Source organism: Chionomys nivalis, chromosome 2 (assembly GCF_950005125.1).
Source record: "Chionomys nivalis chromosome 2, mChiNiv1.1, whole genome shotgun sequence".
Lineage (NCBI taxonomy): Eukaryota > Metazoa > Chordata > Mammalia > Rodentia > Cricetidae > Chionomys > Chionomys nivalis.
In genome coordinates this window covers 72,138,620-72,164,928 of record NC_080087.1, presented here as the reverse complement: position 1 = coordinate 72,164,928, position 26,309 = coordinate 72,138,620, and the positions used below count along the sequence as shown (strand labels likewise).

General features: G+C 46.9%; 1 protein-coding gene across 2 annotated transcripts; it reads right to left on the bottom strand.

The window, feature by feature from the left end:
* Window positions 1-816: 816 nt before the first annotated feature.
* On the bottom strand, window positions 817-26,309 carry Peg3 (paternally expressed 3). 2 transcript variants are annotated; one of them, XM_057761793.1, is made up of 13 exons: window positions 26,138-26,309; window positions 22,458-22,545; window positions 21,354-21,493; window positions 20,904-20,947; window positions 20,457-20,491; window positions 19,833-19,963; window positions 14,459-14,589; window positions 13,845-13,934; window positions 13,194-13,274; window positions 12,136-12,239; window positions 8,897-8,999; window positions 8,644-8,736; window positions 817-8,521 (listed from the first exon to the last, which is right to left on the bottom strand). In XM_057761793.1, exons 6-13 carry the CDS (start codon window positions 19,835-19,837, stop codon window positions 4,407-4,409), a joined length of 4,722 nt encoding a protein of 1,573 aa, XP_057617776.1. In that variant the 5' UTR covers window positions 19,838-19,963; window positions 20,457-20,491; window positions 20,904-20,947; window positions 21,354-21,493; window positions 22,458-22,545; window positions 26,138-26,309; the 3' UTR covers window positions 817-4,406. The 2 variants fall into 2 exon arrangements, with proteins under 2 accessions (XP_057617776.1, XP_057617778.1); XM_057761795.1 differs by lacking the exons at window positions 19,833-19,963; window positions 20,457-20,491; window positions 20,904-20,947; window positions 21,354-21,493.

Sequence of the window (26,309 nt, the reverse complement as noted above, 5' to 3'; positions counted from 1 at the left end):
AGTTAGGAATAAATGCCCCATTGTGATGCTAAGCTCTGCTATTACTATTCTTATGCTGAGGATTCATGAACCTTTGTTTTATAGAACCTCATATTTCTAATTAAAAATGCCCCATCAACTAACCAAAATATATTTCTGATTGTAATAAAATCTAAAACCACTACTGGGTGGTTATGACTTAAGATGATTAAAATACGATTTAGTTTTAGAGGTATAGTTAAAAACATGGACCCAAGTAGAAACCACAGATCCCTGACATGGAATTGTTGAAATATACAATCCTTAAAAAAAAAAAAAAAAAAAAGAGGAGAAGGCTCCACTGGCAAAGCATCTGTAACAGAAGCATTAAAGTTGGTTGGATATTATGTTTCCAGCATCCACAGAGAGCCTGCAGCCGTTGCGAGCATCTGTAATCTCAGCACTTTTACAGCAACCTTGGAGGCTGAGACAGGAGACTCCCCAGAAGCTCCAAGCCATCTTACTCTGGCATACATAGTGGGAACAAAAAACCACCTATTTCTCCAACAGTGGGCAGGTGGGGCTTGACATCTGAGGCTGTCATCTGATGTTCACAGCCACACTGGGCCATGGGTGCATGTGCCTATACTCTCACACAGATATCCACTCATGCATGTACACACACACACACAAAGTTGTTTGTTTGTTTGTTTATAAGAAGATTTGTAAGTCAAACTTCATAGGGCTAGGGGGCCACTAACATTTTGAATTTATAACTCTATCAACAGCAACGAGTCCCTACAAAGTTACCAACCGCCAAACACATATACCAGAAAAAGAAGAGACGAAGAATTATCTTACTTTTAGCTTTATTTTTATTGTTGACACTATTACAAGATAGAACAACTACAACCATATTAACAAACCAAAAGCCTGTGCACAGAAACAACACAAAGAAAATATATCGAGATGTTAACACAGTCTTTGGATGATGAAAATATGGATGAGTTTCTCTTCTACATTTCCACATCTTCAAGGCTACTAGGATGGACACGTACTGCATATAGAATGGCAATATAAGCAATAAGGGTAGCCTACTAGAATAGAACACTATGATGAAGACCCCTCAAAGAAACTGAGGAAACACACTTCCCTGTAATCCTGCCACAGCTAGCCCGCTGTTCCACACTTCTCCACATTTCGTCCCTTGTTGACTCACATGCTTATCTAGGACATCCTAATAATCGCACACGTGCTGCACAGGCCCAGGTGTTAACAGGAACTTGTTGGAAATACAATTGCTTTTTTCTACTTCACTACAATTTCCCAGTTTTCTTTGAGTATGTCTTATATTTGTGATGCAGAATATGTACTTAAAGTTTGTTATCCAAACACCAAAGATTATTCAAGAAATTTAGAACAAAATATTTAAGCATGACCCCCCCCAACACTATTTTTGTTTCCCATGTTTCTTTTTGTTTTAGACATTACGCAAATCTATTTAACACTGTTTAAATCACAAGTTTATGCAATGGCACAAGATGGAGGACATAGGTGAAGATCTTAACAGTTGTTGGTTGTGGGGAATGCGGGCAGATTTTTCTTTTCAATTTTACTGTATTTTCCAATTTTTCCTGGGTACATAGTATGCTTATAATGGTGACATTACATACTAAGCTTCAGTATCAGAAGACTATTATAAGGAACATAGGGAAAACTTCAGATCAAAGTATTTTACCGTAATTACACAGGAATACTAGAACAGCTATCTTGAATACACGTTTTTGACACAGTTATAATATATAAACCTGTGCATGGCAACAAGGAAAACAAGATATTAAAGAGAATATCTATCTTTGGATGGTGGGGACATGGATTATCTTTCCCCTACTTCTCTGTTTCCCAAGTGTTTCATAATGAATTCCAATTATGCTCACGATGGAAATGTGATCCTTAACTTTTGAGTAACACTACCATAAAGAACATTCTAGAAATTTAAGAAAATAATGCTCGACTATAAGCCTACAACAACACAATAGCTTTTGACTATAAGCGTACATTTTAAGACAGTTATAATTGTAGTATAAATATAATTTTGTGTCCTGCTTTCTCCACTTCATATTCTGTGAATATCTGCTACACAACTCTCCATGATTATCACTTTTAAACAACTGCATAAGATTCCAGGGCACTTTGACTTAATTATTCTTCTACAGTCTGGCATTTCAATTTTCCTAATCTTCTACTCACTCAGCTACACTTAGAATGGACGCTTAGACTTCTTGACAAGTTGCTTTCTAAACAGGATCTAGTGGGGTAACACTGTCAATGATAACGAATTCCAAATTTACCCAGATGACATCAACACTGACGTCCATCTCAAGGGTGCTTCCCCAGTGTATCATTGCCCTCTGTTTCCCTAGATGTCAGTTCCAACCTAGGGTCTCTCTATGCAGCTGGCCTTCACCTATGCCATGCCATCAGAAAGGCCTTTCTTCCAACTACCCAGGACACTTCATTCAATTCATTCTTATCACCCTGCCCTTCCTGTCCCTGCTGATGCTGTTTTCTTTAGTCCGTCTTAGTGCCTTCCTAGATCTGCAGTTATCTTGGAGCTCCTTTCTTTGGCTTGCTTATCTCTCTACTCCTTGCTCTTTGCTTGTGTCCACCTCTGAAGCCTCTGGCACTCCTTGAGTCTTTGACACACTCCCTGTGAGCCCCGGTCCTACAGCTCTAGAAGCCTAAGAGTCAGACCCATTTCCTCAGCAGGCATCTCACCTCACTTTCTCAGATGATCTGTACAGAGCTTCGATCTTTCGCCTACAGATCCGCTTTGTTTTTTTTTTTTTTAATTTTTTAAAATTTTTTAATTTTTTTTTTTCCCCAGCCAACAGAAGGCCAAAAACTTCTTTCTATAGCCATTATGCGAGGGGAGGGGAAGTAAGGAGCGCAAGCTGTCCATATATAGGACGCAGGAAATCTCAAGCTGGGAAGTCCATTTGTGATCAAGAGGACAACTGACGACATCAAGGCAGACATGACACTAAGTGGAAAGCTCAAAAATACTTAGGAGGCTCAATGAGAAAGAACAATGGTAACAAAAAAAATTAAGGCTGCTGGGGAACCTGAGTCCATGTTAAGCTAGGATTAACTAGAAAGAAAGCTTTTTTTGTGTGTTTTTCTTTTCTTTTTTTTAAATGCAAGTTTCACTTGGGGTTGACAGACACATAAAGGGTGGGAGATTAAGTTTGAAGATACAAAGATCTAAGGATACTAGCTCCTGGGCACCCAGGGAGCACACTGACTTGTGGCAAGCACATAAAACACCACACAGGTGACTCAAGCAACGCTGCCACTTGTCACTTAAGGCAGGAAGCACACAGCAGAGCTAATGAAAGGTTGCGGGTCTGCTTCCTTATTTACAATGTAAGCCTCTCCCGTGGTTCCCAACCTTCATTAGGCACTACTGTGATCTAGCGATGGTTGTCACCCACTCTTTAAAGGCAAAGACATCAAGATTTACAGGGCAAAGCTTCAGGTTTCATAAATTCACTATCGAACACATGATGAACAGGTTAGAAAACAAAAATTCAAACCTTAAAGAACACCTCAAATGTAACATATTTTGTTTTTTGCATGAAAACCACTGTAAGGGATATAAAATGGGGAGATGGACGGGGTCATAGAGATGAATCCACGTATTGTAAAGAGTTACAGTAAGTCTCAAGGGGTTTAGGTGCACACCAAATGGCTGTGGAAGCTAAAAGGATGCCTGTTCTCACAGCCAGGATTCAAAGACACATGCTCTCTCACACCCACACCCTCACAGGACTAGCTAAGAGGTAGGGACCAAACAGTCCGTTACTGGGAAGGATACTAAAGGGGTTCAAAGGATGCACAGTAAAGCTTCCGCGGGATGGACAACACTTACAAATATATGCTAAATTGTTGCTCTCTTCCTCCTCAGGAAAGAAAAAAAAAAAACACAGAGCACCAGTTTAGGTAGCTCTGTAGAGTAAACTGTAAATTCTATAGCACACTAAGTCCAAATATATGTATCACTGATTTGCTCATTTATATACATGGCAGGAATCATTATGTATAGGGTATGAAAGGGGTGTCCTTTACAGTTGATTGGGGCAACCTCTGTGGTCTTGAATACTCACTAGGTTTTCCCTCAGTCTAACTACTCAGATGAAGAATGAGATGTGTGCTCTAGCTTTCACGAGTGTAACCGATGTTCGATGGAGAAAAGACTGAAAAGGTCTCTTCATTCATCCTTTCTGTTTGTTAGTCTGAGTTATCTGATGAGAAGTCCGGTATGAATATGATAAGGTGAATTTCTATTTACATTGTGGGTTGGTTTAGGCTCTCTCTGTGATTTATTAAGGGTCTGGTTCTGGGAGGAAGGTTCGTTTTTGTTCTGCTTTTTGCCTCAGCCTGGAGACTCAACCAGTGTGAGAATTCTGGTGTCTGGCAAGGGAGAGGCGGTCATGGAAGAGCTGCCCGCAGACATCACATTTGAAGTACTTGTCATCGGCCTGCTCAGCACCACCCGTGCTGGTGCTGGCGCTGGCACGTTCAATGTAGCCGGAACACTCTCCGAGAGCATTGGCAGGCTCGAAGATGATCACGCTGGCATGGCTTTTCAGATGCTCGCCGAAGGCTGCGCTGGAAGCGAAGGTTTCTGTGCACTCGTGGCAGTTGTAGTACGGTTCTTCAACCTCAATCTCTTGATCTTCTCCTTCCTCTTCTGGGTCTTCGATGTCTGCCCCATCGGGCTCATCCGCATCTCCCCCTGGCTCTTCAACATCTTCCTCTGGCTCGTCGACTCTCTCTTCCGGGTCTTCGATCCCGGCTCCATCTGGCTCATCAGCATCACCATTTGGCTGCTCTGCCTCTCCATTGGGCTGCTCAGCCTCTCCGTCTGGCTCAGCAGCTTCTCCGTCTGGCCCTTCAGCCTCTCCGTTAGGCTGTGCAGCCTCCACCTCAGGCTCTGCAGCCTCCACTTCTGGCTCTGCGGCCTCGACTTCGGGCTCAGCAGCTTCTGCATTTGAGCCCTGGATCCTCAGTACTTCCTGTGGAATGAGGACATTGGCTTCAACCTCTTGAGCCGTGGCAGCTACTATGTCTGAACCCCCTTCTCGCTCAGGATGGAACACCAGCCGCTCGGTGATGACTGTGTCGTCTAGGAAGGGCTGCCCACAATCTTTGCATTCGTACAGTGGGATGTGTTTCCTGAGGGGCTCGGTGAGAAAGGAGGCATGGGTGTAGGAGGGCCCGTACTCGTAAGGCTCGTCCTTATGAACTTTGGTGTGGTGGTCTCCGAGCTGTTTGGCAGTGAAGAAGCATTCTCCACAGATCGTGCACTCAAAAAGCTTCTCTTCGGTTTCGCTTCCCTGGTACTCGGTGAGGGCTAGGCCTTGAATGAAAACCTCATCGTTCATCTCATTCTGCTCCAGCATTTCATCATCCCGGTGGTGTCTCATGTGCTCATTGAGGGCAGAACTGTGAATGAAGCCTTGTCCACACTGGCGGCATCGAATGGCTGACCCAGCAACAGCAGGATTTCTCTCAGAAGCACAATTCCTCCTTGGCCTCACAGGCAAGACAGCGACGAAGCCATCGTCACCGGCCTTCACAGAATACAGCTGGTCTTGTTCGTGGACTCGCTGGTGCTCAAAAAGCAATGAGCTGTGAATGAAGGACTCCCCACATTTGGGGCACTCGTACAGCTTCTCTCCAGAGTACTTTTTCTCAAATTCGCTGACTGAGTGGACATGAACTTCAGAGTGTGCATATTCGCGACTGTCAACCAGAGCCTTTCTGCTGTGGACATCCTGGTGGCTTGTGAGGTCTGTGAGGTCGGTAAAGCCCAGGCCACAGTCCTGGCATTCATAGATCATGTCATTGGCGTTATCTTTCTGGTGCTCATCAGAAGTGGAGGCCTGAATGGTAGTGTCTTCAGCTTTCTCCTGGCCATGGGGCTCACTGCTCTGGGGCTCTTCACTGCTCATCTCCTGATCCAGGGGTTCTTTGTCATGGGGCTCCTGGCCATGGGGCTCCTGGCCATGGGGCTCTTCACTGCGCATCTCCTGATCAAGGGGTTCCTTGTCCTGGGGCTCATCACCATGGGACTCCTGGCCATGGGGCTCCTGGCCATGGGGATCTTTGTCATGAATCTTCAGAACATGCGTTTCTTTAGCATGAGGCTCCTCGGCATAATACTTCTGTTGGGCATAGATTTTCTGTACATTGAGGCTGTTGCTGGTAGCAGACCGCTGTCCAAACTCTCTGAATTTGCGCACTTGCTCTTGAATGAAACGTTCTTGGGCATAACTGGTCTGCGGGTCGCTAGGGGCCAGGTTGCGGATGACAGACAGCTCATAATGTCGACTTCCAGAGGGTCTTTCTCTGTCATGAATCTTCTGGTGTTCAATGAGCTCAGACCTACGAGCAAAGGCCTCCCCGCACTCCTGACACTCAAAGAACTTGGCTCTACGGCGGATTGCTTGCAGGTCTCCGAAAGGTAGGGAGTGGATTACAGAGGTCTCACTGCTCCTGGGCTCAAGGTATTTCTTCTTGGCACGAGCTTTCTGGTGTTCACGAACACTTGAGATGGGAACTGAAAATGTGACATCTTGATTAGATTCACGGGACTCTCCAGAGAGACCTGGAGGCCCAGTGCGAGGCACTCTCGGGAGGATGAATTCCTTGTGCTTGTTGCTGTTACTTCCTTCGTAAGTGTCTTCTCCAGTAGGAAGCTTCCGTCGCTTGTTGTTAAGATCTGAGATATAAATGGAGGACTCTCCCCCTTCATCACATTCAAGCTGGTCATTTACTCTATGGCGTTTCAGAGGTCGAGGAGCGGGCAGGCTGTGGATGACAGATCCCTTGTATTCCTTTCTTTCAAAGATGCCCCCTCTAGAGAAGAACTGGGGGAAGCTAAAGTCACCTGTGGTCTGGGTGCTCGACTCTGTCACTGATCTCACTGGTCTTGGTTTGATGAATCCCAGTGCACCACGACTCTTCTGAGCCTCTGCAGGGCCGAAGCTGTGAATGACAGACCTCTCATAGGCTTTCCCCTGGCAGTCATTTGCCATGGTGGGGAATTTCTGCTTGTCATTGGGGTTGGCGCTGATGGTGAACGGTTTGTCATTGTCTTTGTTCTCAGGTGGTCTTGTTATGGTATGACTCTTCTGAGACTCGGTAAAGGGTTTCTCATAGGCCCTGCTCTCGAAGAAATTCTTCCGAGAACGAATTTTCTGGTGGTCCCCGGCGTCTGAGCTTTCCATCAATGCATCTCTGGCGTTGTTAAAGTCGAACAGCTTCTCCCTGTAAGTTTTCTGGCGCCTTCTGAGGGACTGACTAGGGACAAAGGTCTCCTCGCACATCCTGCTCTTCTTTTCAAATGGGTTTCCTCTAGTGTGGATCTTCTGATGCTCCCTCAGGGATGAGAGATGAAGGAAGCTCTCCCCACACACTTTGCACTCATAGATCTTTTCTTTCCTGTACATTTTCCGAAACTCACTGAAGTTTGGACAGGTCAGAAAGGGTTCTCCATGCTCTTCGCGTTCGCGTTCACGTTCACGTTCACGTTGCTCCCGTGCGCGTGCACGCATGCGCTCCCGTTCGCGTTCACGCTCATTCTCTCTGTTGTCTCCTGATTTGCCTCTCCCATGGGTTTTCTGGTGCTCGATCAGGGCGGAGCTGTGCAGGAAGGTCTCCTTGCACACCTTGCACTCATAGAACTTGTCTTTGCCATACATCTTCTGCAGCTCGCTGAAGGTTGGGCTAGGCATGATGGTGTCCTCATCCTCCTGATCTTTACACTCTGCCAGGTACTCTCTAGCATGAACCTGGCGGTGCACCGCCAGGGCTGTGCTCCTACTGAAGGTTTCCCCGCACTCCTTACACTCAAAGCGCTTGCCCCCACCCTGACCTTTCTGCACCTCATGGACAGCTACACTGTGGATGAAGGACTCTCCGTACTCGTAGAGGTTCTCCCTCGTGTGCATAATCTGGTGCTCGACAAACTCAGAGATGACACTGAACGACCTCCCACACTCATCGCACACATACGGGTCTGCGGCCAAATCGATTGTCGGGGACTCAGGGACAGGAGGGCAGCTCAGGTTACCCATGCTCAGAGCCTGTCGCATCTCACTACCACACTCGAAAGGCTTCTTCCTCACACAGCTCTTATTTTCGTGACCTGAACCCTTCTCCTCAGAATCAAAGTGATAACGCCTCTTCCTTTCCAGAGCTCGGCTTCTGGAAAGCAGTTCAGCATTGACCCTGAAGCCTCCCCTGAACGCGCTCCCCTCAGCAGCCCTCTCCTGGATCACCGACTCTCTTTTGTTTGATGAAGTGTCCTTCCAGTTGTTGCTGGGCCTGGGGAACCTCGGAGGAGGACGTACGTTCAGCTCCCTGGCTCTTCCGGATTTGGAGTTGCGGGACACATCCTTGATGAATTTTTCCATTATCACGCCATGAGAAGATTCATCCTCACAGATTCCCCGTCGGTGGGCTGGCTTTTTGGCTTCAGGCATGGGTTTCAGACCTGGAAAGAAACCCCCATATGTAATTCTTCCCTTGTCCCTAAGCTCAGGACAGTATTGCTCTGTGGTATTTGAGAATGTGAGATGTGGAAGTTTCTCTGTGTGGGACTGGCTTGTCACTCACCTCGACTGGTGCTTGGGTAGGCACTTCTCTTGGACCTGGATGAGTGGCCTTGTGTCATGTGAGAGTGTCGGTCATCTTCGGCAAGCTGTACTCCTGGTTATAAGAACAAAACGGCGGCTCAGCTTTATGTTGAAGATGCAGACTCATCACCGTCAATTGACCCTTCCCCCAACCACTCACACTAAATACCAACTGTCACCTATTCAAGTCTTTGACTGTCTTTCATTCAGTGGCTGAAGGAAGAGGTGCTTACCCAGTGAGAGCAGTTTTCGGTAGTTCTCCAGATTGTCCTGAATTGGATTCTGAGGCTTCTTGTCCTCTTTGAGTTCCACGACATTGTGGTATGACTCAGCATCCTAAAACATCAAACACAGGCCTCTCAATGGAATCTGGCCCCATGGATGTTCAAAAAGAGAATAATGTTGGCGACATGGGAGCTACGTATATGAAGTTCTATAGGAAGTGCTCACGGTATTTAGGGTTCTGAGCGATCCAAGGCAAGTGTTACTAGGGGCCTACATCGTACCTACCTTGTGCTACACTCTGAGGCAGATCCCAAAGACGCATGACACATATTCCTTGCCCTCATGCAGCTTATAATTTGGTTGGAGAGAAAAGACTCATGAAACAATTAGAGAACAATAAACAGTAAATTGGGATACAGATAATAAATGCTACATGGGTTTATTGGAGGGACAGTTCAGGGTGAGCCTGAACAGTGAGCAAAGGTTTTGCAGAGGGCCTCCAGTGGGCCTGAAGTGGTAGGTGAAATTACAGTATGTGAAAGGGGGCTGTTGGGAAAGCCCATGCAGGCTAAATAATCAGCATGCATGCTCTACTCATGAAAACAGAAAGAAAATGTGATCTAGCAGACATCTGATCAGACTGTGTGGTTTTAAGTTCCCTTCCTGTCTCTCTACTGCATGACATGGCTACAGCGTAGAGTTTCCAGTGTGCATGGTTTCCAAATAACTCAACACATCTGAAGTTCTTGACTTAGAGCTACCTTTTATCTTAATAGACATTTCTCTCAAAAAGAAATGCAAAACTCTCTGTGATACTCAGGAGAGTCTTCTCTGCAGGATTCTAAAGGACCTTTGCTTGCTACCAGAAGGCAGTCCTAGAGTTTCACTGTCTTGGTGAGCTGCAATGCCAGGGGAGATGGTGCTGAGCCTGAAGGGGATACTGGAGGATGGAGAGGGTGCTATGGGAGTCTATAGGCTTTGGAGCTGGAGAGAACTGTAGGGTCAAAAGCAGACTGCACCGTTCATGAGCTGTGTGACCATAGATACGGAAATCTTTCAGACCCTCGGATTCTTCATTGTAAAATGGCGAGAACTTGCAGTATTGCAACATTGTGGGTGAAGGTTCCACTATATGGTTATTGTTTAAATAGTAAGAGAAATTATGCAAAGAAAATATAAGTGCTTTGATGTTAAATTGATTATTGTTCTGTTACTGGAAAGAGGCTGGAATTTTAATAGAAACATGGGAAATACAGCAAAAAGAAAAAAGCATCAACTTTTAAGAAGCTTCATTTATGCAGCTGCCCATGCCCAGTCATTACGAAATAAACAACAAAAATTAGGGTGAAGAAATGAAGCAGAGCTTCAGAAATGAAAGTCTTTCTAGGTTAGGGCTGAAAATGAAGACAAAAACCACACTACAATGAAAATTTCAGGAAGCATTGCAAACTTCACAAAACTGCCACCCTAGAAAGCTAAATTCTTTTCTTTTGGGTGTCCCTCCTCTTTCCATATGGTAATTTCCTTGGAGGTAAGTGCTCTGTGCTATCCATATTTCTGGGGGTCACTGGCATTTACTTATGATGAAAGACAGAGCAAGTGAGTACACAGATATATCGGTGATGGCACAGAAAACTGGAGGCTGCAGGAGAGCGAAGGAACCAAGAGTCCAGGAGTATGAAGACAAAGGGGCATCATCCCTGGGATACCTAGAGCCTAAGAGCAGTGCAGCAGATGGATTAGTTTTTATCTTTACTTATCTGTCTAATTTGCATAAATTAAAGTCTCAACTGCACTATTTCATAAAACAAAATGGTGCTTTTGTATGAAGAGAGGTTAATTTAAATAGCCTTAAAGCAGCGGCTGGTTTTTGTTTGCCATCAACTGTGACACCTAAATGTTCATGAGCTGCACATAAGTTTGGGTGGAAGAGGTGGCCCGAGAGCAATGCTAACATGGTACGGTCCGAGTTTTCACAACATACAAACTATTAAGAGATTCACATGTGATTAAAAAGGTAATAAGAGAAATTCCTGTTTGGAACACCCTCAAAATGTAATTTGCACCACCTAGTGCCCCTGTTTCTACTCTGAGTCCGTGGGAATCAACAGCATCTAGACTTCTGCATTCTGCAGACATGGCCCTTGGTCAGCAACTCTTCATACATTGACGAAGTTGAACTATCAGATACCAGCAATCCAGTCCTGTGTGCTTCAGTAATTTCCTGGCTCTTCTTTGATTTGCCGGATGTCTGACTTTCACTTAATTCTGAGACCAAAGCCTTTGCCTGTACTTTCCCTAAAGCCTGGGATCCTCTCTAACCTCAAGCTGGCTCACTCCTCCGAGCCCCTCAGAAGTTAAGTAATGCTGCCTTGAAGGCATTTTGCTTTGATCCAAATCAAGATTCATGCTGTAATTTTTGTGATCATTGCCACTGGCAACAGCATCTGAGCAGGGATCCTGTCTATCTTGGCCACAGCTATGTTTCCCAGGGCTTAGCTACATAATTGCAAAGGAAATGAAGGCTCTGCCTCTGGCTTCTCCCTCCCTTCTGAGGTCTACTGATGCCAAGGCTCTGCTCCTCCTCTTCTGCTGTCACAAGCCAGCTCAAATCCCACGTCCTTTTCCCTTTTACCAACTGCCCTACCACTTACTGTGCCTTAACCCACAATTGCTGTGACTGCTAGCACTGTGTCTACCACATGCCAGACACCATAAGAGGAACTCACAACACACATGGTGTGTGACTCTGACTCCTCACAATGGATCTGGGAGACAACTGCCACATCCATTTTTACTGATGAGGAAACTGAGGTTCAGCTTAGTTGAATAGCCCAATCCCACACAGCAGTAGGTGGCAGAGCCAGGTTTTGCACCCCATTCTCGTCAGCTCCAGAGCCTTTGTTCTCCCTGAGTCCACTTTCTAGACTCACAACTTTTAATGCTCCTGACTTCCTGGGGGCCAGGAAGATGTTTGGAACCCTTCTGCTACTTAGCCTATCAAGTGACACACATTGAGGGGGCACACACTCCTGGTTGTGCAGATCAGCTAAAAGACAGGCAGCAGTGGCCTTGGCCACTGGTCACCTGTTAGGATGGTCCCTGCCTCTTCTTTAGAGTGACTGAGGGCTTTCAGCCATGAGTGGGCATCTAGGGGTAGATGAAGACATCGTCGGGGGAAAAGACGGGTATCTTTGGTGTGAAATGAAGATAGGTTTTTCTGGAAAGAGAGAAAACCTGAGCATACCTGGGATCGAGACTCATAATCCATGGAACGTCTCTCATCATCTCGTTCCAGTCCAAAATGTGGTCTTGACATCACAGGAAGGGAAAGATCCCGTTGAGGCAGCCCTAAAAGGAGGAGAGGCATCAAAAAGGTGCAAAACCTAGTCCAACATGGCAGGGCTCTGGTATCCCTGCCAACCTCAGAACTTACCTGGGATGTGAATATGCAGAAAAAAATGTGTATGTTTTCTCTGCTTTTTGTGGAAGGAACTTGCAACATCTCAGCACACCTGTCTCTTCCTTCCTTCCTTCCTTCCTTCCTTCCTTCCTTCCTTCCTTCCTTCCTTCCTTCCTTCCTTCCTTCTTCCCTCCCTCCCTCCCTCCCTCCCTTCCTATTTTAGAATCAGACTCATGGTTTCAGGTGTCGTGTCTGTATTCTTGCTGTCAGTCACTGACTCCCTTGTGTTCCCTCATTCAAGACCAGAGATAAAGCCTAGAGGGTCACCAAAGGTACCCCAAACTATCGGTAAATATGGTGAACTTGCAAATCTCTTCCTGATTACCATTTTAGGATGACGTGCTGAGAAATGCAGCATCTTTCAAGTCCAGGAGGAACAAGAGCTAGTTCCTGGTGGCATGAATACCAATAATACATCAACATGGTGTTTACTCACTGTACTCTAACTGGGTGGGGCATTTCGGTGCAGTGTCCCCACACCTGCATGAAACCATGATAGGCAACATTGTTGTAGTGAAAATACGTTTGCTTTTCATGGTCATATCTCTTTCTGTAGCACTTTGTACTCTTTTTTTCATTTTGTAGCAATATAGTTTTATATAGAAAAATCTAGTTTTCTTTTAAAAATTATGTCTGCTTAGGAAAAAATGTTGAGAAAACAAGAGCACAGGCTAAACTAGGTATGTAGCATGAAACAGCTCTGCCGAGAGGAGGTTCAGAAACTAGGACTTTGGACTAAACCTTTGAGTAACAGGAATGCAACCCAAATTGAGCACTAGGTCCTTATGAGGTTCCTGGACACACAGCCTCTGTCCTGAGTCGCAGGCCAGCAGACAACTTACTGCTTCTGGGGTTCCTGGGGTTCCAGCGGTCTCGAGGCTCCACATCTCTGCTTCTGCCCCTGCGCTCCTGGTCTCGGTCACCTAGGCAGGTCAGGTATTTGAATGATCAGATCTGTGTTTCCTTCATGTTGCACACATGCCTCCCTTGAGGAGATGGACCCAACATGGAAGATTCTACACTAACCGGCTCAGTAGCTATCCTACAAACTTTTCCCAAGAGGTGCTTGCTTCACAGCAAGGATTGGAGTAAAGTCTGTATGGTAGGTCCATTTCAGACCCCCTCCCCCCAATTATCTTCTCAAGCCCAAATCAAGGAGCGGGACCATAGACCTTCTATGTCTAGCACCGGCCAGCTGACTTTAAATTGCACAATTCTACTGGAAAGAACCTGGGAAAGTGGAACACATACCTACTCTAAGAGCAATTCTGCTAGTGTAGTCTTAAGTAGATGCTAAATAGTATAGATATGTTACTGTTGAAACCCCCTGCTGTCATTCCATTGTAGATGTCTGCTTGGATATAAAAATGCCTTAATTAACCTGCTCTCCTCAGAGAGATGCTGAACACTCTGGCATCGCCTGTGATTTTCACAGAGGCCTCGGAGGCCTGTGCCTCTCTATAGTGGGGCATCTGGTGGGGTGTGGTACTCACTGCTGAAAGAGTGGGATGGTTGAGGTGGTGGGGTGTCTCTCCCACTTCGGCTCATGTCGTCGTCACTGGTCATGTCACTGTTGGTGTCGTCTGAGAAGACACCAGACAATAACTTAACGCGTTTGCATAGCTGGCCTGTGTTCTCACATACAGCCACCCTCTCTCCTGCACTTTCAGTGATCAGCTCTTCCATCCTCTTGTCAGCCCCCTGTAGTGGCATCTGTCTACCCCTGCTACTTAAAGACTCAGTGGGAACGTGGCTGCGACTATCTCTACTTGGACCCCACAGCAAAAGTAGCCAATAGGCCACTCCCTAAGGTAGCAATCACGCCATGATGGCAATGGAAGGCTTTCTATCTAATGGACTTCCTCCCTTAGGATGGTCCCCTTTTCTTCTGCTAGCTCAGTGGTAGTTCTTAGCTGGGGACAAGTTTGTTTTCTAGGAGTCAGCTGGCTACATATGGAGACATTAGGAGGCCAAATCTAGTGGGTAGCCCTGTTTCCTTGCCCCTCAAGAGAGAATGACCAGACCCGAACAGTCATCAGTAGTACCAGGACACAATCCTAGTAAATGTTGTCTAAACCAGCTATCATTGACCTCTGCCGTGCCTCACCTTCCTGGTGGTACATCTTGTAATTCTCCAGTGGAGTGGTGAGTTTTTCACAGTTATTTATTTTGCTCGCACCCAAGGGCTTGAGCTTTTCAGGGATGGCCGGCTGATCTCCTCTTGCCGTGAGGGTCTGCCTATAAGCAATCGAGGCAGAATTTTCAAAGACTGAACAGGCCCAACAAATTTCACATCCAGTAAGTTCCAAAACCTCTGCTAAAAGATTTCAGATCATCTGGGTCTTCTCCTAAGATGGCGTCTAGCTCTTTAGTCAAGCCACTTTCTAGTTCACACAGAATGGCTCAGGTTTGGTGGCAGACAAGTGATTTGGAGTCAGCATTTCTCGAATTAAAAGGACTTATTTTGGAGGAACCAAACACACAAGTCAGCAGAAAGCCTGTGATAGCATGCAGGGACCTGGACATTGAAAGGAACTATGTGCATGTAGCACAAGTCGAAAGCTGGGCATCAGCACGGGCTGCCCAGTACACTGGAAGAAGAGTTTCCTGGGAACTATGTATGAGGAGCTCTCGGGCTAATTGGTTGTGTGACAGTGGCCAGTTCTTCTAGTACCTTGGACTCTGTCATCTGTGAAATGGGAGCAGCACTACATTCCTTTGTACCTTATCTTAAATAAGCTAAGGTTCCTAAGAAGTTTAACTTGCAAAGCACAGGAAACATTCTCAAGGCCCCAGCCATGACTAAGTTTGGATGTCAGTGTTAAGGGGATGACGTCAAGATGGCCCTGACCCTGCCAGCTCTGTCCTTAATGTAGTTATTGCGGCACAATATGCAACCTGCAAAGAAATGGATGACTGTACAGAGACGTTCATGGTGCTCAAGTTTGAGCTCTGTGATGACAAATGATTATATTTTCCCCTTTGTTATCTTTAGGCCTCGGAGGCTCTACTACATCACCATTGACTATGTGCGCCGTTTCAACTTAAAGGCAGTAAACCATTCTCCCATTTGGACCAGTACATTTCAGGTGCCACGTAGGTACAAATGGCTGCTCACTCCCAACTGGACAGTGATAGACAGCTCCATTATTTCTATCAGCTCACCTAAGGGAGGTCAAGACTCTTCCTTCAGAGTTACACAAACTTCTAAGGGTTGTCAGTCCTAAAACTTGCCCTTTGGGGGCTGACATCACACTATTTCCTCAGGTACCTTCCGAGACATGTCCAAATACCTATGATTATTCTTGCTGTTCCTCAGTTGCCAACCAAACATCTTTTCTTTTTGAGACAGGGTCTCTCATTGGCCTGGAACTCATCACATAGACTATAGCTCTATATTCACCTTACCAATACTGGGATTACGAAAATCAACATCACACACTTTTTTTTTCTGTGTGAGACAGGGTCTGGAACTCAGTATGTGGATCAGTTAACCTTGAACTCATAGAGACATGTCTGCTCTCCCAAGTGCCGAAACTAAGAACATGTGTCACTATACCCAGCTTCACACCTGAATTTAATTTTTTTTTTTTTGATTTCTTGAGACAGGGTTTCTCTGTGTAACAGCTCTGGCTATCCAGGAACTTGCTCTGTAGACCAAACTGGCTTTGAACTCACAGATATCTGCCTGCCTCTGCCTCCCGAGTGCTGGGATTAAAGGTGTGTGCTAATTTTTTTTTTTTTTTGGTTTTTTTCGAGACAGGGTTTCTCTGTGGTTTTGGAGCCTGTCCTGGAACTAGCTCTGTAGACCAGGCTGGTCTTGAACTCACAGAGATCCGCCTGCCTCTGCCTCCCGAGTGCTGGGATTAAAGGCGTGCGCCACCACCGCCCGGCAGTGCTAATTTTTAATATGGGTTCTGGGAACCAATCTCAGTCCTCATGTTTGCAAGGCAAGCACTTTACTGACTGAGCCACCTCTCCAGCCCAAATAAAAAGAGAGGGAGGGGAGAGAGGAGAAAACAGTAAAAACCCACACCAGAAAAACCCTTTCCTATGATAATGGAAAAATTCATTTTTGAATTTAAGAAAAGGGGAGGGAGGGGCCCAGAAACAAAATAATCAAAAGTTGGACAACATTCCTGTTTGTGTGCTTGAATGAAATATGCACATCTGCATGCTGCTTGCAGAACTGCAGATTTCAGCAAAGTTAGAAGTGTGGCTATTCAGTCCTGTCAGCTCCACTTCTGTGAATTACCACTGGGATGCTGAAGAACATATGGCCAAGAATGTCATCATTCACGTGGGTGTTATTGGGAATAGACAAGATAGAGTCTACCCAACGGTGAATTATTATGAAGCCTTTCAAAGAACAAGGCAACTCTAAGTAAATGGGCGAAAGAGACACCATAATACACTGAAGTGTCAAAACATTACACTGCTTAATAGTATCAAATGAAATATTAAGACTGAGGAGGAATTCTGGCCTAGAGTAGCCTAGAGAGGCCACCAATACAAGAGTCTGAGTTCATGGTCCTATGAGTAATTGGACAGGGGCGGGGGTAGAGTGATAAGATCAAAATTCACTAAATGTATTTATGAAAAATTTTGAAGAATAAATAAAATATATTCTTCTTTTAAAAAGGTACTGGATCAGAGATATACCTGGAGATGAATGAACACAGCAGAATACTGAAATATGTATACACTGCTGTCCTTTTTATTGCTCTATTTTATAGCAAATCTTTCCTGCACATAAATACAAAAATATTTAATAAGTGAAGTCTAGCAAAATCTAAAAAAAAAAATCCATGTTCACAAGGCTATCCTACCAATCCAAGGACAGTGTTCTTCTAGAGGTGAACTTTATAGATAATGAATTAAAGTAGGGACAAGGAGCCCATATGCACCATTTTCCATGTCTCAAGGAGCTTACACACAATAAAGATCTACCTCAATGAAAGGGAGGGAAACAGATTAAAAGACATAAAAAGGCATCCTGAAGAAAGCATTCCCTCCACCACAATCACCATTCCACAGTATACTGGAGGCCCTGACTAACCCAACTAAAGGAAAAGAAAGGTGTAATTACTGTATTATTTTGAATATAATGCTGTATATTACATTGTATCTTACTGGTAAACATAGCAATAGAAAAATCTCATTAAAAGCAAAATAAATAAATATCCTTAAACAGTGCTTCAAGTCTGTACAAATATTTTAAAAATATATAGAAAGACACAAAACTTATATCCTAAATAAAGACATGCATAAAATATACACTCATACATATTCTGTGTGGATATCTGTCTGTCTGTCTGTGTCTTTTTGTCTCTCTCTCTCTCCCCTGTCTCTCTATCTCACATACACACACTCTCACACACGTTTTCTTTCCATGTATCTATCTCCGTCTATCTGTCTCTGTGTGTCTCTTTCTTTGTCTCTCTGGGTCTCTCTGTGTGCATCTGTCTGTCTGCCTATCTTTGTCTCTGTGTGTGTCTTTCTCTGTCTCTCTTTGTCTGTCTGTCTGTCTGTCTGTCTGTCTGTCTGTCTGTCTCTCTCACACACACATGCTCTCTCTGTATGTATACCATCTATCTCTATCTCTCTGTTTGTCTGTCTCTCTCTTACACACACACACACACACACACACACAAACTCAACTTCTAGAAAATAAATGTACAGAGATAGCAATAGCACTCTAAAAAGACAGGTGTAGGAAGTGTGGGAGACTGCTTGTCTGTAACATGGCCCTGATGAACAAAACAACACATTCTGCCCAGAACAGGGAATATAAGGGAGTCCAGATGTGGACATATGTGCAAGTACATACACATGGGGGCTTCATTTACTGACACAGAAAGAATTTTTAAATCGGGGGGGGGGTTATTTAAATGCAAATTATTCTCAGGAGTAAATGGAAGATTAATTTCAACAAAAGAGACAAGAGTAGACAGCCATCACTTTATAGTGTTGGATCTGTTACTCCAGCATTTATTTCCAAGGTTAGTCTTTAATTTTAGCAAAACCCAGGACTGAATCAAATTTCCCTAAGATAGTATACATTTCAATTATACCTCTGTAGAAGGCCAAAGCTACCAAAACCCGGTGACAAACATACTGTGACCTAACTAAGTCATTGTACCCAGAAGGGAGCATGCCTCCTGAGTTTACTAATAACTGGAAGTGAGAAGAAAGCCTTTTAATGTGTTGAAATGTAATTGGCGAGTCATGCTCTTGAGGAATGAATGCTGCAGCTTCATTTCCTAACTACAAATGTAAACACAGACATACAGTTACGCACTCTGAAACAGTCAGTGTAGAAACTGTAAGCAACATCCACTGATCAAAGTTACCATTACAACTAAAACTTTTAATTTTAATCTACCTTTAAATTTTTATATTACCATTACGTGTATGTGTGGTGTGTGTGTATGGCCACATGTGTGTACACAGAGGCCAGAGACTGACTTTGTGCTTCCTTGTCTGTTACTTTTTTTTTCTACAAAGTTTCTTCTGGCTTACAAGGCTCCCCATGACAAGGCCTCCTTCCTCACTGACTCCTCTGTCTCCCAAAGCCTGCCTGGGACTCCCTGCTGCTACTGGCATTTGCTTCCCCAGTGAGTGTGTGAGCAAGGGGTGGCTCTAGACACTGAATTCCCTCCTCCCCAGACTCTTTCTTCATTCTCTTTACACACCAAGACTGAACTCTGGCCCTTTGGGAAAACTATTTCTTTTATTTCTTGACTCTCCCACATTCCTCTGCTTTTTCTTCATGCAGGAACCTTAGCATGAGTTGGATACTGGCCAAAGGCATCTGAGTGGCCCACAGATACTACTAGCCTGACTCTGAGCTAGTACCAAGGGAAGCTAAAGAAAGCAGCCAAGTGGTGTGGACGAATGATGAGTCTGCCCTTCCCATACTGGGCAGAGAGGGACACTGGCTATCTTTCCACTTTTGAAGAGTTATTCATAAACACAGAGACACGAACTAGCCTTTTGTATGGACAATACGTTCCACATATGACCTGGAATATATACAATCACAGGCCAGTGACACTGCCTATTAGAGAATAGCGTCGCCATTATGGTCTGTGTGGCAATGCTGATGCTGATCTTTGCATATTTTATAATACTTAACTTGCATCTCCCTTCAAAATAGAAATTAGCATAATGTATAAGAAAGATAAAGTTCATTGGGTATCTTTTACCCCATATGGGGAGTGGGGTGGAAGTTTTGCTCACAGAGAAACCACCGGTAAGCCTTAGGATGAGCAGGGACACACATATCAGGGGCTAAATGTGTCTGGGACTGTGTGTAATGAGAGAGAAATCATTGACCTTCTAGTCTTCGGTCTCAGGCTCCCACATTCCCATCAGAGGAGAGAAACTCCATCCATCTCCTCCTACCCCATTTCTACTTACTTACTTTGTGCCCTCATCATGGCGCACCTACATTCAGCCCGCTAACTCATTCTACCTACCTCATTTAAAGGGGGCTGGAATTGAGAACTTTAAAGTCAGGAACCGAGGAGGTTACGCTTGTCATCTCTCAGGGACAGCATGGTGTGCAGTCTCTCCTCTCTTCTCGTTTGTTCCAGTCTCCTGCCTCTTTCTGCAGACCGGCATTCTCTACTTCAGTATGTTCATGGAGTCCAGTCCTGTCCCAGTCCCAGGCCTAACCTTGGCTCTCAGTTTAAGTGCCCTAACACTGACAGGGTCATCAGCCTGGGCCCCTTCACCCAAAATCCGACTCTGAAAAGTGCATGCTGCAGTCTGATTTCTTCTAGTGGTAGGTCTCAAACTCACATATGCAGAAGGGTCACCTGGGATGCTTATGACAGTTTACTGTGAAACTACTTAAGAAGTGGATGGTTCCCTAGGGCATAGGCGTTGTAACTGGGTCTCTAGGAACTAGACTCTGTCCAATCTTAAACAAGAAAGGAATATATATGGGACAATGGTATTTTTGGGGGATAGGGGCTAGTAATCTTACATGGGAATGTGAGCAACAAATGAATGACCTCTACCCTCTGGTCTAGTGGCTCTTTCAGGTCATCTCTACAACCTCCTGGGCTGCTTCTACCCAATATAAGCTTATCACTTACCACACTCCAGCCAAATCTCCTTATTGTTGTCCATTCTTGAGGGGTTTCCCCAAAGTTCAGAAAGAGAGGAAATAATAGCTAAGAGTTCAAGTTTCATGATCAGCACTAAGACGAGGCTACTTCAAAGACACAAAATGTCTACTAGACCAGCGTGCCATGTTTGACCTTATCTGAATGACCAGCTGATCTTATTTATTTTAGGGGGTGGGGGTATGGGAATTTAAGTCACAATGCATGGCTAATCCAACCATCTACAGGCAAGAGATCTTCTCTAATCAGACCTAGCCTGAATGGAGATGGTGGAAAGCAGGGGCAATAGATAAGGAGTCTGGTTGTCTGACTGCCATAGCAAATGGCATCACTATGACCAGGAGGCTGCACTAGGCTGTCTTAAAAGCCAGTGCTACCAAGGTTCTTCTATGGCTTTTGTTCTGATTTCATACTCACCCATCCACCTCCTCATTATGCTTTCATTTCCCATGTAGGTTTGCCTACAGGGAGAGAATTTGCTGATCACACACTTTCCAGTATTTGGGGCCCTGCTGCATTTCTCTCCCACCATGAATTTCTGGACCAGAATTGACGGAACAGGACATGGTTCCCATGTCAGTATTGCTGAAAGTGTATTCCCTGAGCTTTGTAAAATTGGGTTTACACACACGAATCCTTCAGTAGAGGAAGATCTCTAGCTCTTTGCAGGCTTGAGTACCATCCTGGATCCCTGGGGCCTTCATGAGGGTCAGGAAAACACCAACCCAGCTCCAGGGGCCCGCTGTGCCATGTTAGCCCCTCCCCAGGCAGCACTCCCCCGCAAGCATAGCCAACTATTTTGCTAAGCACATTTCCTTACTTTCCAGGTAATAGTAGTTCTCATTCAGTAGGGTTTATACCACTCACTTCTGGAGTGCCAGAGTCTGGCATGATTCTGTCCCAAATAGGCTGAGTATCAGCACTTGCGGATGGATTGAACAAATGGACACCCTTTGGAGAGTCTGCTCACTTCTCCTCATCATGTCTGGTCTGAATCACTCAGCAAACTAGTAAAAAAGGGAGCAAGTTCTGTGAGGTCTCCCTTCTTTGCACCACTCCAACATGCCCCCTTCAGGTCTTCCAGTGCCGGGACTCCAAGCCAAGCAAGCCATCTCTCACCCAAACTCAAGGTGCTCTCCCCGAACCAAGCGTGGCTACCCTGCCCTCTGCAACTTGCAGCCAGATGATCCCTACCAATGTACATGTGGTCTTCATGTCACTCCTGTGGTCCAAACACCTCAGTGGCTTCCCATTGCATTTCCGGTTAAGCCCAAATACTTACCATTGATTCTTAAGGTCTTTTATAATGAAATATTCAAACTTACCTCTTCTCATCTTTTCTGTCAGTTATCATTCTTCTCTTGCTCCAGACATCCTTGGTTTTCAGCTCCTCTCTCTGCATCCCTCAGGAACATCTTTGACCCCTCTGATCAGTCTAGTCTCCCCATGAAACATACCATTTATAATCCTTCAAAGCCCAGCTTTAAGGTTCCTAGGTATCTCAGGGAGGCACCGTCTGGCCTCTCCCAGACTAAGTTAGTTTCTCTGTGCAGATGTGTACTTTCAAGAGTATAAACCATACAATCACATTTTTTAATTCCCCCATGTATGCTCCATGAAAATTCTTCCTTTCCCAGTTGAGATGGTACATGGTACAAAGTATTCCCTAGGGTACTGGCAGGTGAGTACAATTCATCCTGCTTCTTAAATAACCCAGCCAAAGGCAAGCAGGAAGCCTGAAGGAGTACCTGAGTGTCAGGGGGGAAAGATAGGAGAAAGAAAAGGAGGAAGTAAGGCTAAGTGGGAAAATTCTAGCAAATTCATGACCCATCAGACAGGTATGTGTGTTCTCAGAGTACAAATGGTGTTTGTATAGTTGTGTAGCATATATGTACATCAGGGAAATGTCAACGTAAGGAAGGGAACACTCCAGAGACGGGTGTGGTACTCTGAGGTGTGAGGATAACTCACCTGGACCAGCCACCTAGCTGCTGGAGGACCTAGTTAGGCTTCCTCTTGCCAGCGGTCTTAAGAAGGACAGAAGATCAAGAAGGTAGAGCTGTGGATGAAAAAGAAGACATGAAACACTGAGCTGATTTTACAATTACAGCGTTCTCTGGGCGGGAAGCAACCCACAGCAGCTTCACCTTTTCTTTCCCTGCAAAGGCAGACATCAAATGAGGCCAGGACCTCCCCCCACCCGGAGGATGAAAAGTCATGGGCAATCAGATCTTCCCCAGACACACGCTGTGCTCCGGACTTTAATTACAGTCTCTCCTATGTCAAGGGCACTGAAAAAATTGCTGAGGTGTCTTGGTATCTTCAAGGGGATTCTGGATTAAGGAACCAATCCAAGAACCTAATTGGTTACTAATTAGCTATGTGACATTACCATCCTCTAAGTACAAGGAAACATGTTGCAGGTGGAAATTAGAGGAAAAGAAATAGTCAAGGGAAGGACTTAAAATCTCCAAGTAAACAGTACTGGGAGAGTTCACCCTTCTAGTGGCTCTAGTCTTCTGGGTGCTGACAGTGACCCACCCCCTCTACCCCCACCAACAACCACTTCCTTCCCACTGTGCCTAACCCCATCTTTCCCCCCTTCTGGTACCTATGTATGAAAAGAGTGTCTGCAGTCACCTATGTGTGGATATAAAGTGGAGGCACTGTGACCCCTGCCCTCTGTTGCACCCAAGATGAAACCTGCTCAGGTCCCAGTCCTTGGTCTACCAAGATAACACAGAGCTCTGTAACTCTGTTATGAAAAAAGGACAACCTCTCCCTCAGACTGCTGCCTACAGGTGACATGCACCGGGAATGGCAGACGTCCCCTTGTGGCCAACAAAGATGGCGTCAGGGAGGGTGGGTAAGGCTATGGCGTCTACGTCAATCAGGAGTAGAATCCCTCCCTGAAGGCAATCAAGATGGCATCTGCACAGCGAAAGCCAGATGCCCCCTTGTGGCCAACAAAGATGGAGCCAGGGTGAGTAGGACGCTGCGGTCAGTACCAGACGCCCCGCCTTCTGGCCCGCCTCCTGCAGCAAGCCTAGACGTCTTTCAAAACGACACCGCAGAGTGAACACCAGACGCCCCCTTGTGACCAACAAAGATGGCGCCAGGGTGGGCAGACTTCTGAGGCCCTGTCACTCAAGAAGAGAGAGCCCCTCCCTCGGACCTGCCCCCTGCAGCCAAGCCAGCTGTCTTTCAAGATGACTCATGCGCCATAAATGCGCCATCAAAATTGGTGCCATGGTGAACAGGGCTCTATGGTCCCTCAGGACCAGATCCTTTCCGTCCCTCTGCCCCCTCTAGTGGCCACTCAAGGTGACAGCAGCGCACCTTGAGAATATCAGTCAATCCGCAACCATGACAAATAAAGATGGCGCTCGGGTGGGCGGGACTCCAGAGTCCAGATCAGAGCTCCGCCCTCTGGTCCTCCTTCTGCGGCAAACCTAGCTGTCATTCAAGACCGCTACTGCACCACAAACGTCAGCAAAGATGGCGTCAGGGTAGGCGGAGCTCCGCTGTCATCCTGGAGCGAGAGGCCACGCCCCTCGGGCTTGCTGCTTGAAGCCCGCCCATGCAGCTGTCACTCAAGAGGCACCCCCACAGCCGACCGTGTTCACTAGGGCGGGCGGGGTGTACCGCCCGTCACTCAGGAGGATAGCCCCTCCCCGGCTGGCCCCTCGCAGCCAGATTTGCGAGCGTGCAAGATGGCGCCTGCGCCACAGATGTCAGCCGCTCTCATGTCCTGTAAAGATGGCGCCAAGGTGAGTGGGGCTCAGTGGTCGGACACACCCAGGACTGTACCCCTCTCCCTCTGGCCTGCCTCTCGCAGCCAGCCAGTCCAACTGTCACTCAGGATGACATCTTCACCGACAACCTCAGACATTCCTTCTATGGAAAACAGATGACGCCAACCCGCGTGGCCTAATCAATCATGAGAAGAAAGCTCCTCCCTTAGCTCCTCCCCAACAGCTAGCCCCTCTGTCATTCAAGATGGCGCCTGCCCCATCATTGGCAGCCGCCTTCGGTTGCTGGGTAAAGATGGCAACGTTGGGTGGGACATCAAGACGAGAGCCCCGCCCCTGGCCCGTCCCCTGCAGCCAAACGAGCTGTCATTCAAGATTGTGCCTGCATTACATCAGCGGTCCCCTTCATAACTCCTCTCAGCTGCGCCCCCTTCCGGCCAGCAGCCAGCAGCCTGCAGGATGGCGTCATGGTAGGCGGGGCCCTGTGATGACTCAGGCCCGGAAGCCCCGCCCTCGATCCCGCCTCTTTGCAGCAAGCCGGTCCAGCTGTCATTCAAGATACCCGCATAGCCCATAGAAGCCCCGCCCTCGGGCAACAAAATGGCGCCAGGAAGGGCGGGGCTGTGAGGCTCCACCATTCGGGACGTTACCCCTTCCTAAGGCCCGCCTCCTGCAGCCAGCTGGGCTGTCCCTCAAGATGGCGCCTCCGCAGTTGCGCGCCTGCGGCACGGTCACTCAGGACGACCCCCGCCCTCATGCCTGCCCACTGGACACCCAGACCCCGACAGCGCTCCGCATGTACGGAGTCAGACACATCCCGGGGTCAAAACGATGACGTTTGAGGCTCCGCAACCGAAACCTAGCACGGAAAATCGGGAGAGTGCGACAGTGCCGCGCTATCCTCAGACGGAAGGCCGCGAGGTGGCAGCATTAGCACGCCAACCTAGTGAGTGCCCGGCTCCAGCTGAGGCCACTCAGACAACAACTGGGGTGCACCTTTGCTGCAAGCCAGCAGAGGAAGCGCAGAGATAGCACCCCAAATTCCCAAACCACTTTGGCCTTTGGGGCTCTTAGGCCAACAGACTAAAGCCGCGCTTGCACGGCAAATCTGGACTTCAAGCAAGATGGCGCCTGGTGGGCTGGGCCCGCTGAGTCTGGCACTGCCCACCGTCACTGCCTTAGCCCCGCCCCTGCCACAGGGAGCCAATCAGGATAAGCCTGCGCATGAACCTCTCTCCACCCTCCAAGATGGCGCCAACTGGGTGGAGCCAAAAGTATCTTACGGCCTTATCTCTGGCCCCTCCCCCAAGCTGGTCTCAGTCCCGCCCACCGCCACTGCGGCAAAACAAGACCCGCCCCCAAGGACAGTCCAGCACTTAGCGGTGGATGGCTAGATTGCGAAGACGCTGCTAGCCAGATGCGCTGGCGGTCGAGTTAACCGCGTGGCCCCCAGACTCTGCTGAGCAGAGAAAATGAAACCACAGAAGAGGTGGCTCAGAGACGCCACTCTGATGTCCACATGAGTGGTCTTGTGAGGATTCGGGCATCGTCTGCACGGCTGTCAGCCGTTCGGGCGAAAGTTGGGGGCCTAGATTCTGCTGAGATTCTGGGGTGGTTCGCCCCTAAAACCCTAAGATTCTGGGACTCCGAGGCTCCGATACACGGAGTACCCTTAAGATCCCAACCACAGAAGTGACATCCTTGCGGCAACACGGCCTCCCCTTGGCGAACCACCTTTCCGAAGGCGCAGTTTGCAGCCTTGTCAACCACCCACGGTGAAATGTGACATGGTTTGCCGCCCCTGGCCCGCAGCAACGCACCCTGAACACTGTCTGAACTCAGCAGACGGTATCCAAGAGGGTGCATGCCACTGGGCAGGCAGGTAGCTGGCTGACTCACCTCCCCGGAGCACCGCACTCTGCGCACACACCCCGACCGAGGTCGGCCGCCTAGTGCGCCCACATTGAACCGGGCGCCCAGCGGCGCCACCAGCCCAGGGTGGACATCTCTCCGCTTCTCCTCCAATGCTCGTCCTCCTGCGACTCTTGACTCCCCAGCGTCTGCAGCAAGA